This window comes from Typopeltis vanoorti, chromosome 14 (genome assembly GCF_054136105.1).
Source record: "Typopeltis vanoorti isolate ZY-2024b chromosome 14, IOZ_Tvanoo_1.0, whole genome shotgun sequence".
In the NCBI taxonomy this organism is placed as follows: Eukaryota; Metazoa; Arthropoda; class Arachnida; order Uropygi; family Thelyphonidae; genus Typopeltis; species Typopeltis vanoorti.
The window spans coordinates 79,907,859-79,921,423 of NC_143562.1; the positions used below are offsets into that span (position 1 = coordinate 79,907,859).

At 35.6% G+C, this 13,565-nt stretch overlaps 1 protein-coding gene across 6 annotated transcripts in view; it reads right to left on the reverse strand.

Moving 5' to 3' along the window:
• Positions 1 to 13,565, reverse strand: part of LOC150099700 (fanconi-associated nuclease 1-like) — a 346,925-nt gene that overhangs the window by 126,568 nt on the left and 206,792 nt on the right. For all 6 annotated transcript variants that reach the window (XM_090403992.1, XM_090403994.1, XM_090403995.1 and 3 more), the window contains one exon: positions 6,711 to 6,872. In XM_090403992.1, coding sequence (XP_090260118.1) covers positions 6,711 to 6,872 — 162 coding nt within the window. The remainder of the gene's footprint in view (positions 1 to 6,710; positions 6,873 to 13,565) is intronic.

Here is a 13,565-nt window from a genome sequence, read left to right on the forward strand (position 1 = left end):
TCTATTCAATGTCGTATGGAAAAAGAAAATTATTCCCAGATACTGGGAAGTAGCAATAATAATCCCTGTATTTAAGAAAGGGGGATAACTGTAAATATGAAAACTATAGAGGGATTTTGCTTTTAAGTGTTCCAGGAAAATTGTATGTCCATATTTTAGAATAGAGACTTAGGAACCAAATAGAGGATACATTGGATGAAATGCAATATGACTTTCGAGAAAATAGAAGCACATAGGATTTTATCTTCAATCTTAGACAAATATGTAGCAGAGAAGGAAATGATAGTGAGACATGCAAAAATATTTTGGGAAAAATTGGAGAAAAGAGCAAAGCTAATAATAATGGCAAATATCTGTTGGATTTCTGCTCAGGACATGGACTGGTTATTACTAACACCATGTTCCAACATAAAAATGTGCACAAATTCACATGGAGAGAAGAGGCTAGCTAGGAATAAGAAAAGTCTCATTGACTATGTTATTGTTGATAGTGATGTTTTCTCCCTGGTGCAGGACACCAGAGTGTACAGAGGATTTGAAATTGGAAGTGATCACTATTTAGTCTTGAGCAGGATAAAATTGAATTTCATATTGAAAAGAATAACATGTAAGAAAGTTTTAAAGCGAATAAAAGTTGAGCAGCTCTCAGATGTTAACTGTAGACTAAAATACAGAAAGATTATTGAAAAGAAAATGAAAGCGTTTGAGAACAGGAATCAAACCTTGGAGATTCAGTGGCAAACTCTGAAGAAAACAATGATTGATTCTGCCAGAGAGGCATGTGGCGAAGTTGTGTGCAAGAATAAAAAAATCAGAACTCCCTGGTGGACACAGGAAGTTAAAGAAGCAGTGAAGGAAAAGAAGAAAGCATATCAAAAGTTCCTGGCAAATAAGTCAGCTTTTACTCTTACAGAATACAGAGACAAATGTAAGAAAGCTAAACGGTGTGTAAAACTAGCAAAACAAAAGTCATGGGAGGACTTCGGCAAGAATATAGAAAATAAATATCAAGAAGGTGGCAAAATATTCTGGAGGTTGTTGAAGAAGCTTAGGAATGGAGGAAAGTGTGCTGTAAAAGGAGTTAGAGATGATAAAGGTGACATGAAAACAGGAGAAAAAGATATCCTTGAAGTATGGAGTAATTACTTTGAAAAACTGCTTAATGAAACAAGCAGTGATGACAGCACATTGATAAAAAACAATGACCAGGCATGCAGTCAGGAATACATATCCATACTTGAAGTAGAAAAAGCCATCAAAGGCTTGATGGAAAGGCAGCAGGAGTAGATGATATTCGACCAGAAATGCTGAAGTATGGTGGTATAAAAGCCTTACAGTGGCTGCACTGCATAGTTCAGAAAGCCTGGACAGAGGGACGAATTCCCGATGATTGGAGTAGAGCTCTCATAGTACCTATATATAAAAAGGGAAATAAAACTGAATGTGAGAATTACAGAGGTATTTCCCTACTGAGTGTTCCTGGCAAGATCTACGCAAGTATACTTGAGAAAACGGTTGAGAAGAATTGTGGAAGAAAAGCTTGGTGAAGAACAAGCTGGATTCAGGCCAAATAGAGGCTGTCAGGATCAGATCTTCACTTTATGACAAATAGTTGAGAAAGCATGGGAATATAACAAAGATCTGTATTTAAGTTTTGTCGATTTGGAAAAGGCATATGACAAGGTGCCAAGAGAGAAGCTATTCAATACGCTGCAGTTATATGGTGTCAATGGGGCATTATATCAAGCAATGCTTAGTCTTTATTTGAGTTGGAAGTCAGCAGTTAGAATTGAAGGAAGTACAGGAAGATGGTTTAATGTTAAATCTGGTGTGAGACAAGGATGTACATTATCCCCTCTGTTATTCATTATCTATATGGATCACATTATGAAGGAAAATGGTATTAAACCTGATATCAAAATTGGAGATGTTAATGTCAGCTCTTTGCTTTATGGTCATGGATGATGTTATACTTCTAAATAAATCCGCTACAAGTCTGCAAGATTCTCTGACTAAATTGAATAGCTGTTGTAATAGATATGGTATGAATGTCAGCAATAAAAAGACAAAGACAATGAAAATAGGCAGAATCATTGAAAATGTCAACTGTGTTGTGAATGGAGAACCTGTGGAACAAGTAAAACATTTCAGCTACTTAGGCACAATTTTTACCGAAGATGGTAAATTAAATATAGAAATAGACAACAGAATCAGCAAAGCTGGTATGGTGAGAAGTCAATTTAATAAATTCATATGGAATAAGAGAGAAATTAGTAGGAACACTAAATTAGCTGTATACAAGACAGTGTTCAAACCAGTTTTAACTTATGGATCTGAGAGCTGGGTCAGAAGTAAAACACTTGACCAAAGACTAGAGACCGCAGATATGAGAGTTCTGAGAAAGATTAGAGGCGTGAACAGATGGCATCAATGGCAATATCATATTAAAAATGAGGATATTAGGAAAGAATTTGACATTGTCAGCATCCAGAATGCATTAGCAGAGCTAATCTGAGGTGGTATGGTCACTTAAATAGAATGGGAGAGGAAAGATTAGCAAAACAAGTGTTCTCTGCCAGGTTGGCAGGAAAACGACCCAGAGGAAGACCAAGATATAGGTGGATTGATACGGTACAAAGTGCCTTAGACGATAGAAATATAAGATCTGATAATGTTGGAGTCTTGACAAGTAACAGACTGATTTGGAGGAAAATTGTAGATAGGAAGTTAGTAATGATGTAATTTTTTCATGCAGTACTGTCATATCCTGTACACCCCTTGAGGGTACATGGCAGGAATTTGATGATGATGATGATGATGACAAATATCTGAGAAAACATTAGAATATGGCAAAGACCTACGTGCATGCTTTATAGATTCTGAAAAGGCCTTTGACCGAGTTCCCAGACATTTAATATGACAAACATTAAAGAAAAACAAGGTACAAGATAACTTAATAAAAGTAATAAAAATTATGTATTGAACCTGTAATAATAGATCAAAGGAATCTGAAAGAAATGTAGGAGTGAGGCAAGGCTGTATCCTCAGCCCCCTTCTTTTCATTATAGTAATGGATGAAATTTTAAAGGCATGCTAAACAAAAAATTTCACCTAGGATACAGGAAACTGAAAGAAACGGATTTCACACATAGCTTTTGCAGCTGATGTAGTGATTCAAGCAAATACAGCTGAAGATTTGCAGTATAACATTAACATTTGGTACCATAAATATAAATAAAACTAAAAGAATGATCATATCTAGAAATCAATCAAAACACATAATAAAAATAGAGAATCATGAACTGGAAAAAGTCCACTCCTTTAAATACCTGGATCATATGTACAAGAAGATAGTAGACTAGACATAGAAATTAACAACAGGATAGCTGCAGGAACAAAATTATTCTATGCAATGAAATGCCCATGCATAGATAAGAAAGAAGTTACCCACAATACCAGTACATTGCCACAATGAATGGCAGTGTACCGTTCAGTGTTAGTACCAACATTAACATGCAGTTGTGAGTCTTGGTGTTTAACAACAGGAAATGCAAATAAACTACAAACAATAGAAATAAAATATTTTAGGAAAGTGGCACAAAAAAAAAAAAAAAAACAAGATTAGACTGAAAATGAAATCAAACTATAAGAGACAATTTTAAGTGGCATCTCTGAACCAATTCATAATACAAGCCCAAATGAGGTTTGGGCATCTAACCAGAATGGAAGAAGGAAGAATAGCATAAAACTATATATGAAAGACAGAAAATAGGAACAAGAAATATATAATTTCCTTTTGCCCTTCTTTCCAATGTTTCTTTAATTTCCTTTTGCCAACCTTTCCTGGGAAAGGTTGGCAAAAGGAAATTAAAGAAACATTGGAAAAGAAGGGCATTAACTGGAAAGAAGCAAAAGAACAAGCCTTGGACAGGATGGCATGGAAATCTCTTTGGCAAAATCTTGATGCTTAAAAGCACAAGAGATCATAGATGAAGAAGAAAAAGTGCAAGGTATTGCATTTTGGAGTACAGAGATACAAGGCTGTGTACTATACTGATGGAACTATACTGCAGGAAGTAAATGAGATTTGAGATCTGGGAGATTGACAGTTGACTGCAGTTTAGAGGGCATACTGCAAATGTTGAAAAGACTGCGAATCTTATTGCCATTATGATAAGTATACTGACATGTAGGGATAAGGAGGTGATTGTGCCACTGTATAAGCCACTGGTCAGACCACACATGGACTATTTTACTGAGATTTGGTCACGTAGTTTTCATTATCATTATGATGTAGAAACATTGGAGAAAATCCAGAGATTGGTGACTAAGACAATATCAGGACTCTGAAATGTTGTCTATTGAGAGAGTTTAAAGGAATGTAAATTACAGTTTAGTGGATAGGAGGAAAAGGGATAATATGATAGAGACATTTAAGTTAATGAGGGGATTTTATTGGATTAATACACAGGGGATTATAAACACAATAGAAGGTGAGATGGGAAGAACCAGAGGCCATCCCTGGAAGTTGTATAAAAGTGTAGTGAAGAGAGGTGCAATAGATTTTTTACATGGAGAACTGTAAGTGAATGGAACCATTACCAAAATATGTTGTTAATGCATGGAGTGTTAAGGATTTTATGATTCAATATGATAAATATGTTGTCAGTTGAAGGAACTTTCCCAAGATGAGTCTGCTGACTTCATCGAAGGTGTGATAATAATGTTATGGATCAATCAACATTCTTTCACTTTCTTTCCATATTTCAGATCACCTCGATTACATATTATTTCAATTTCTTTCATTCTATACTTTTAATAGCCTCCAGAATTTGCAATCCAATTCTTTATGAAGTTTCTCAATTCATTTCATTTAGTTACATACACAACTTACGATTCTCATAATTTTTTCTATATTTCCTTTGGTATGTTAATACTAATATTAATATATCACATATGATATGTTAATATTAGTATTCATAATATTAGACTTGAAATTAATCCAATATATGAATTTCTCATGTTAAATCAACTCACTGCTTGAAATGACAACACTAAACAATATATTGTAATTTACGAGGGTGGTCTGAAAAGTTCTCATCCTAACAATGAAAAAACGAATTTATAATTTCAAAATTATTTTAATTTTCAACATAATCTCCCTTAAGACTAATACATTTATTCCAGCGATGCTCCAGTGCCATTATCCCATCCCTGTAGTGGTTCTCAGTAAGATCTGCAAAATACCCCTCTACAGCTGCAATCACCTTTTGATTCGAAGAAAAATGTTGACCAGCGAGGAAGATTTTAGTTTTGGAAAGAGATAGAAGTCAGAGGGAGCCAAATCTGGGGAATAGGGTGGATGTTCCGACAATTCATTCATAGTGTAGATCCCTTAATTTTTCCATTGCCAAAACACCTTAGTCGGCAGGTGCATTATCCTGATGAAAGATGATTTTTTTTCTTCTGTGAACCGGGTCTTTTCTCAGGAATTTTTTCATCTACTCTGGTTAAAAGATCGGAATAATATTTCCCGATTACTGTTTTACCCATTTCAAGATAAATAATAAACAAAATGCCTTTAGCATCCCAAAACACTGATGCCATAACATTTCCTGCTGATGGAACTGACTTTGTCTTCTTTGGCATTGAACAACCAGCTTCTGTCCACTGTTTTGACTGCTGACTGGATTCTGGTGTGTAATGGCGAATACAAGTCTCATCCACAGTAATAAATCAATGCACAAAATCAGTTTTATTCTTGTTAAAAACGCTCAAAGCACTGTTCAGAGATTTTCGTGTGAGTGCATTTTTGATCTGCTGTGAGCAAGCGTAGCATCCATCTTGCGCAAAGCTTTTTCATTTGCAATTCTTCATGCAAAATATATCATACGTGTTCTTTTGAAATGCCTATAGTTTCAGCAATTGCATGCACTTTGACTTGCCCATCATTCAATACCATATCGTGCACTTGATCAATGATTTATGGTGTTGTTACACTCTTTGGACGTCCTTCACGTGGATCATCTTCAAGGCTGGTACGGCCACATTTAAACTCAGCATCCCATTTCTTAACCGTTGAAAATGAAGGAGAAGAGTGACCATAAACTTTTATGAACTTCGAATGAATTTCGTTTGGGTTAAACCTTCTTTTACAAAGAATTTTATAATCGCACGATACTCAATTTTATCCATTTCAAGGGATACAGATAACACTTTTGCTTCAGACAGCTGTATAAAACAAACTACTTGATAGAATGACTTGCAATTTCACATGGATGCTTATGACAGATGTACCAACTTAGAAAAAAAAAATCTTGCGAATAGTGTTGCCATCTGTGGTTGAAGCCGAGAACTTTTCAGACCACCCTCGTAAAGCTGGTAATTATGACAGACTTAGGAGGGATAGATGTATAGAGTGAATTTGATCGACAAAAGGACTTATATATGCTTGACAGACTACATTTAATTTTTTTTTATGTTGTTCCCAGCCACAAACTTTCTTTTCAGACCACCTCAGTAAAAACTGTGGAGTGCTTGTTATGTTTTTAAGAATAGTATACAGAAAAGGTTTCCAAAATATTATCACATCTCTATATATTTAAGTGAAGCAGCAATTATTTCAAATAAAATTATATAAATTTAAAAATCAAGGCAAAATTTCTCTAATTAAAATTTCCTTTCATCAATGCAAATAATTTAATACTAGCCTTAGGTGCTTCTCTGAAGGGTGGTGTTTTAAATAAATCAGGATCCAACTTAATGTTGTTTCTGGTGTTCTTTGAAATACGTTCTGCACGTGACAAAAGGCTAAAGTGAAATCCTTTCCTAACAGCTTTATCTGCAAGGCCTTTCTGAATAACATTCAATGCCTAACAAAAAAGAGAACTGCTAAGCATATCATTCAAAATGAACATATTTCCATTCTAAAAGAAAAGAACAATAAGTGTAAAATTATAAGAATCAGGATTCCTAGTATAAAATAAACATATTAAAAAAAAAATTATGAAATTAGCTGAAAATAAAAAAATTTATATATTTGTAATATCATAATGTAATGTCATGGGGGTCTTGCTATATATTATCATTATTAACAGAGAACACCAGCGAGTTATCGAGGCAAGCCATTCCAATCACACAACGGTCTTTAAGAAAAAAAAAATCTAGCTTTATACCTTTCTTCACCATATTCATTCTCAACTTCCACAGATGTGCTCTTCCCGCTCTCCATAAAATGATAAATGCTCTATGCTAATATCCTGTATGACTATTTCAGAAGATGTTTGTAGGCCTCTTATCATATCACCCACCTTTCTCCAGATTACTAGTAGCATTGGCATCAACATCAGTATTAACCAAAGAACTGTAATACAAAGGAATGGTACCCCCATATTGGATTTACTTCTTAGCATGGAAATTTTGTTCCAAATTCAACCATACTTTGGCTTGCTATTGTAATTTTTACCTTAGCATTTTAATTTATCATCTGCAGCAGTCCAAAAATTCTCAATCTGTTCTACATTCCATAGTCCCAATATCATCTTTTAATAAAGTTGCAAAGGCGTTTGACAGGGTGCCACACAATAAGCTGATATTCAAGTTGTAGCACATGGGTCTGGATATCAGTTTGGCCAACTGGATTCAGGATTGGCTGTCCGATAGGTATCAGAGAGTTGTATATGGTGGAGTAATATCAAAGAGGCAGAAGGTTACAAGTGGGGTTCCACAGGGCTCAATACGGGAACCTATATTGTTTAACCTTTATATCAATGACATTGTCAGTGGATCGCAAGGAGATATTCAGTTGTTTGCAGATGATGCAAAGCTGGGAAGGATTATTAGTAATAGTGCAGATGCAGCAGCCACACAAGAGGATTTGAATAAGCTAGATAGATGGGCAAATGAAGGGGCTTCAGTTTAATGCAGCAAAATGTAAGGTCTTGAGGTTTGGGAAACTTCGATGGGACACTGCATACTCTATGGGAGGAGTTATACTGGAGGAAGCAGAGGAGACAAGAGATCTGGGGTTGATGATTGATAGAAACCTGAAATTTAGGGGACATATTGCAAAGGTAGTGAAGGTAACACAGAGGGTTGCTGCAATAATGAGAAGAACACTGACCTGCAGAGATAAAAGGGTTATCATTCTGTTGTATAAGACTCTGATCAGACCACTCTTAGACTATTGTTCTCAGATCTGGTCCCCAGGATTTGAAGGGGATAAATTAACTGTGGAAAGGGTACAGAGGCAGATAACAAAGATGGTTTCAGGACTGTACAATGTTAGTTATGAGGATTGGCTGAGGGAGTGTGGACTGCAGAGTTTGGTGGATAAAAGAAGGAGAGGTGATATGATTGAGACTTTTAAACTGTTGAGAGGTGGTTACAGGCTTGACACTGGGGAGTTTTTTGCTTGGTTGAACAGCGGGAAGGAGTCGTGACAAGGAGCCATCCCTGGAAGTTACGAAAGGAAACTGTGAGAAAGAGGGTGAGGAGTGGTTTCTTTGCATGGAGAGTGGTTGAACCATGGAATGCATTGCCTGATGGAGTGGTGGGAGCGAGAACAGTCAATGCGTTTAAGGAGTGGTATGATAGACTTTGTGTTTCCTAGGAGGGACCTCCCTCGATGAATCTTGATAGACTTATTTCTTAGAAAGGACCTCCCATGATGAGTCTTTTGACTCCATGGGGGCCTGAATAATAATAATAATCTGCATTGTCTTGGTAAACATGAGACCAGATCTGCACACTATAGGTGTGGTATTGTATACTAGTAAACAGGAGGTAAGAATTCTAATATGGAACAAATGTGGAGAACTTTTCTTAAATATAAAGAGCCAACAGGCTTCATTTTGGCAATATAAACATTATTTAAATTAAGGGGATATTAGATCCCACATTGTTCTAAAACCAAATAAGAAACTCAAAGATTGGAATCAGAGAGTTTCATGCCAAATATAGTATAAAAAACTATAAAAGTATCGGCAAATACTAGCGTGAGCTAAATGCAAGTAGTCCTAGAACGTAGTACAAACACGGGCAACTCGTTGCAAAGGGGGGGAAAGTTCTGATCGCTATTCTTGGTATTTTCCATAATGTAAAAACACATTTCCTAGGAAATGTATGCTGTTATTACATTATGGTGAGAGGTCACTACCCAGACCAGTTTCAGCCTTTATTGAGGCTTCATCAGTGAGTAGCTAGACCAAATTAATACCAAAGGGTATAGCGAAAAGAACTTATATACTCTGCTATACGAGTTGTCCAGAAAGATGCACCCATTAAGTTACTTAAATATAAAGAGCCAACAGGCTTCATTTCGGCAATATAAACATTATTTAAATTAAGGGGATATTAGATCCCACACTGTGGAGAACTGAATAATAAAAAAAAAAAAACCTTTTGTGTTATGTATAACTTATAAAAAACAAAGTGTAAATATATATTTTTTAATAAAAGTGTGCAAGACAAACAGGGAAACGGGAAGACTCAGAGTGGGCAGGGGAACACAGCAAGAGAAAGGTTGATGCAAAAAGAGAAACTGAATGTGCATGTAGACAAGAAGAGAATGGGATGACCGGGGATGTAGAGAGAACAGATAGATTTGAAGATGTTCTAGAATGAGAAAGTAGAAAAAGAAATGGCTCAAGGAAGGCATGTAGAAGTCACTTCTAATAAACTTGTTATAGATCCAGGAATGAGCTGTTATTTTTGTATACAAAAGCTTGAAGTATCAGAAGCAAGGGAAATTAAGTGATTGTATTAATTGAGTTTATTCACCTAACAATTGTTGGGTGAATAGAGATGGAAGGATATGATGTTTTTCCTGAAGATAGAAAAGCAAAATGAGAGGTGGAGTACATCTGTCTGTACAAGGTAGAGATGAAATGATGAATAATGGTAGCGCTTCCCAAACTGTGGGCTGCAGCCAACTTGGGAGCTGTTAGTTTTGTTGGGGGGGGGGGGGGGGGGCATGAAATAATGAAAACAAATTTAAAATATTTTAAGACTAAGTAGATATTTTTTTATATCTACTGGTAATTAATTGGTAATTAAAAATAAACACAGTTCCTGCTTATCAATGGAAGTGCTGGAAAGAAATCTAAGAATTGCAGTTTCAAATATTTCACCTGATCGACTTTTTGTGTAGCAGTATTGAAACACATCCATCACATTAAACTGTTATTAAACCTCTTTTATGTTTTTAATTCTTACTCAGCTTATTACTAATCGTTTTACATTTCATGTGCTTGTACTGCAAATGTACAATAACAATATACCTATCTATATAAAAATATAAGATAACGTGCCATGTCAAATGTGTATGTAAGATGCTAAAAATGTAATATTTGCATTTAATTTTTGCAATATTCGCTGTGTATGTTTTGTATTAAATATAAATACAATAAAATTTATAATAATATATGTCTGTATCACAATTTTTTTTTTTCCACGGGGGCCGTGAAATATTTTAATTTTTCCAAAGGGGTTTTTACATCCATAAATTTGGGAAGCACTGGTTTAGAGGCAGTAGTAGCATAAGTAGTTCACGTATGGATAGCAGTCCATACGTGAACTAATCAGAGCTTTATATCAGAGCCTTATACAGTGGAACCAGAATCTCCTTAATTCTACAAGTCAGTGTTCTCGGTATCATTCCCAGAATTTGTTGTGCTGTCCTCACAATTCTGACAATATGTCCTCTAAATTGCAGATCATTATCCATCATCATCCCAAGATCTCTGATTTCATCCACCTCTAACAATATATCCCCACAAGAGTAAATTCTACATGCCATCTTTGTTTTCCCAAATTTTAAAACTTTACCTTTCACAACATTGAACTGGAATCCCCCACTTCCATGCCCATTCTCTCAATCTATTCAAGTCTTCTTGTAAGACCAGAATATCTGCTCTAGTCCTCATAGTTTATCCCAACTTTGCATCATCTACAAACAGCTGTATATCACCAATCAAATCTTCCCCAATATCATTAACATACAGGTTAAACAGTAATGGCCCTACTATTTAGAAAATCTCTGAGGCATACCACTAGTGACTTTCCTCTTCTGGGATATTGCACCCTCAAACACATCTTGTTGATGCCTATTAGACAGCCAATTTCCCACCCAATGCACTAATATAAACCCTATCCACTCTCGTTTGTATTACCTTATCAGTGGTAAACTATCAAAAGCTTTTGCAAAGTCTAAGTATACTACTATGTATCTATCTCCCACATCCAATGTTGCTGTCACCTTATTGTAATAAGTAAGCAGATTATTATGAAAACATTACACCTCCCTTTAGCAAATCTGTGCTGTCCATCAAAGATAATACCACTGTTGTCAACCCAATTATGGGTCATGATTCTTACCAGTCTTTTTAACACTTTAATCACAACATTTGACACACAGATCAGTCTATTATTTGATGTTTGAATTCTGTTGCCTCCTTCATGAAGTAGTATAATCTTGCCTTTCTTCCAGTCCTTTGGAACCTGACCCAATATAAGACTCACATTAAACAAATACGTCAAGGCAGATGTCAACTCCCTGGTACATTCCTTCAAAAATACTCAGTGATATATCAAGTCCCATAGCCTTATTAATATCAAGTTTGCTTAATTCCCCATGTATTTCTTCCTCATTCACAGTCAGTTCTCTACCACTCATGATGTCACATTCAAAAGAAAAAAAAAACTTAATGAACTGCTCATTAAATATTTCAACTATATTCTCCACAGCAGTTGTCTTTATACCATTTTCCATCCTACCATAATTATTCTTATTTTTACTGGCTACATCTCAAAAGAGTTCCCCGGAATTTTTTTTGGCTTTATTAGCAACTCCTGCTCATATGAACTTTTGCTACCTTTATCAACTAAGTCATTCTCCTTGCCTGTTCTTTATATTCCTCATGGAATTGATTATTACCACTCCTCTTATGTTGCCTCAATAATGCCTTTTTCCTCTATTATTGGATGTTAATCTCTTCATTCATCCATTTCACATCTACCTTATTTAATCTCATGACCTTTGGAATACATTAATACCCTGCTTCTACTAAATAGTTCTTGAATGTCACCCAAGCAGCACTGATCTACTTTCCATCCAACTTCTCATTCCATGTCACAGCTCAAAGCTGTCTCCTGAGCTTCTCATAATCACCAGTCTTGTAGTTTCACATATACCTTTTCCTCACGGAAGTCCTCACACATGGCTGGCTAATCACTTCATAGTCACTCTCACCAACTGGAGGGTAATTTTACACCTCATTTATAATGACATCCTCTGATGAGATTATCAAATCCAAGACTCTCAATCCTTATGTGGCCTCTGATACATACTGCCTGAGGAAATTGTCCCTCAAAAACTCAAGGAACTCGTTTTCTTTGCTTCCAGTTGATATCTCATCATCCTAATCTATAATGATATATAATAATGATCTATAATCATCATAAATAATCACCCTTTTTCCGTTTGCTTGGCTAATTTGCTTATACATATTTTGGTCACTACCCTCCACATTACCAGGTCTATAGCAAAATCCAAACAATGTATTGCATTCCATTCACCTCTATCTCACACCATACTGCCTGAAAACCATTACCACTATACACGTGGATAGGCTTATGTGTTCGTCCGACATGTTATGATAGGTTTCACAGTATAAAAGAACACAGATGGTTAAGCAAATAACTATTTATTAACTTAAGGCTAATATTTCGCTGGTCTTATATCCAACATCTTCAGAGCACACAACACAAAGTTTGTTACAAAGGCAAGACAACCACAATCCGGTGTAACAGTGGGGACAGTATAAGTGATTGCAGTGTGCAACACAAGACTAAAGTCCTAATATGGCGCCATCTAGGTGAAAAAAAAAAAAACTAGTCTAACTAGTCAACTTCAACCTTTAGATGTCTGTATTAATAAACTATTTAAGGGATTTATGAAAGGGAAGTGGAACAGCTGGATGCAGTCTTCAGATTTTGAGGTTATGCCATCAGGAAGAGGCCTAGCATTTCGTAAGTTTGTGAGTGGGTCAAAGCTTCATGGGATGCTGTGAAAACTGAGACAGTGGTTAAATCATTTAAGAAGTGTGGAATTAGTAACACTGGATGGTACAGAGGACAATTTGTTGTACGAGGACTCAGATTCTGATTTAAAAGAAGTTTCAAGTGTCTCTTCATTTAGCTCTGGAGATGAATTTATGGGTTTTCATGAAGAAGATTAAAAGATTGGACTCTTTCCAAGTTAGATTAGATATTTGTTGAAAGTAGACCTACTTATTACTTTATATTTCAAATACAATTAATTCATTATAATATTCAGTGATAAAATTTTTTTCCTAAAAAATGTGTACAAAAAAGGGGGTGCGTCTTATACGTCAGCAAATATGGTAACTCTTTTTCTATCATCAATTACACTCCATCTCCCTTTTTATCTTCATGAAATACATCATAACCTTCCATCTCTATTCCTTTCAGTATGTCATCCTCATCCAACTATGTCACTTATTCCAACAATTTTTGGGTGAACAAATTCAATCAATGCAACCATT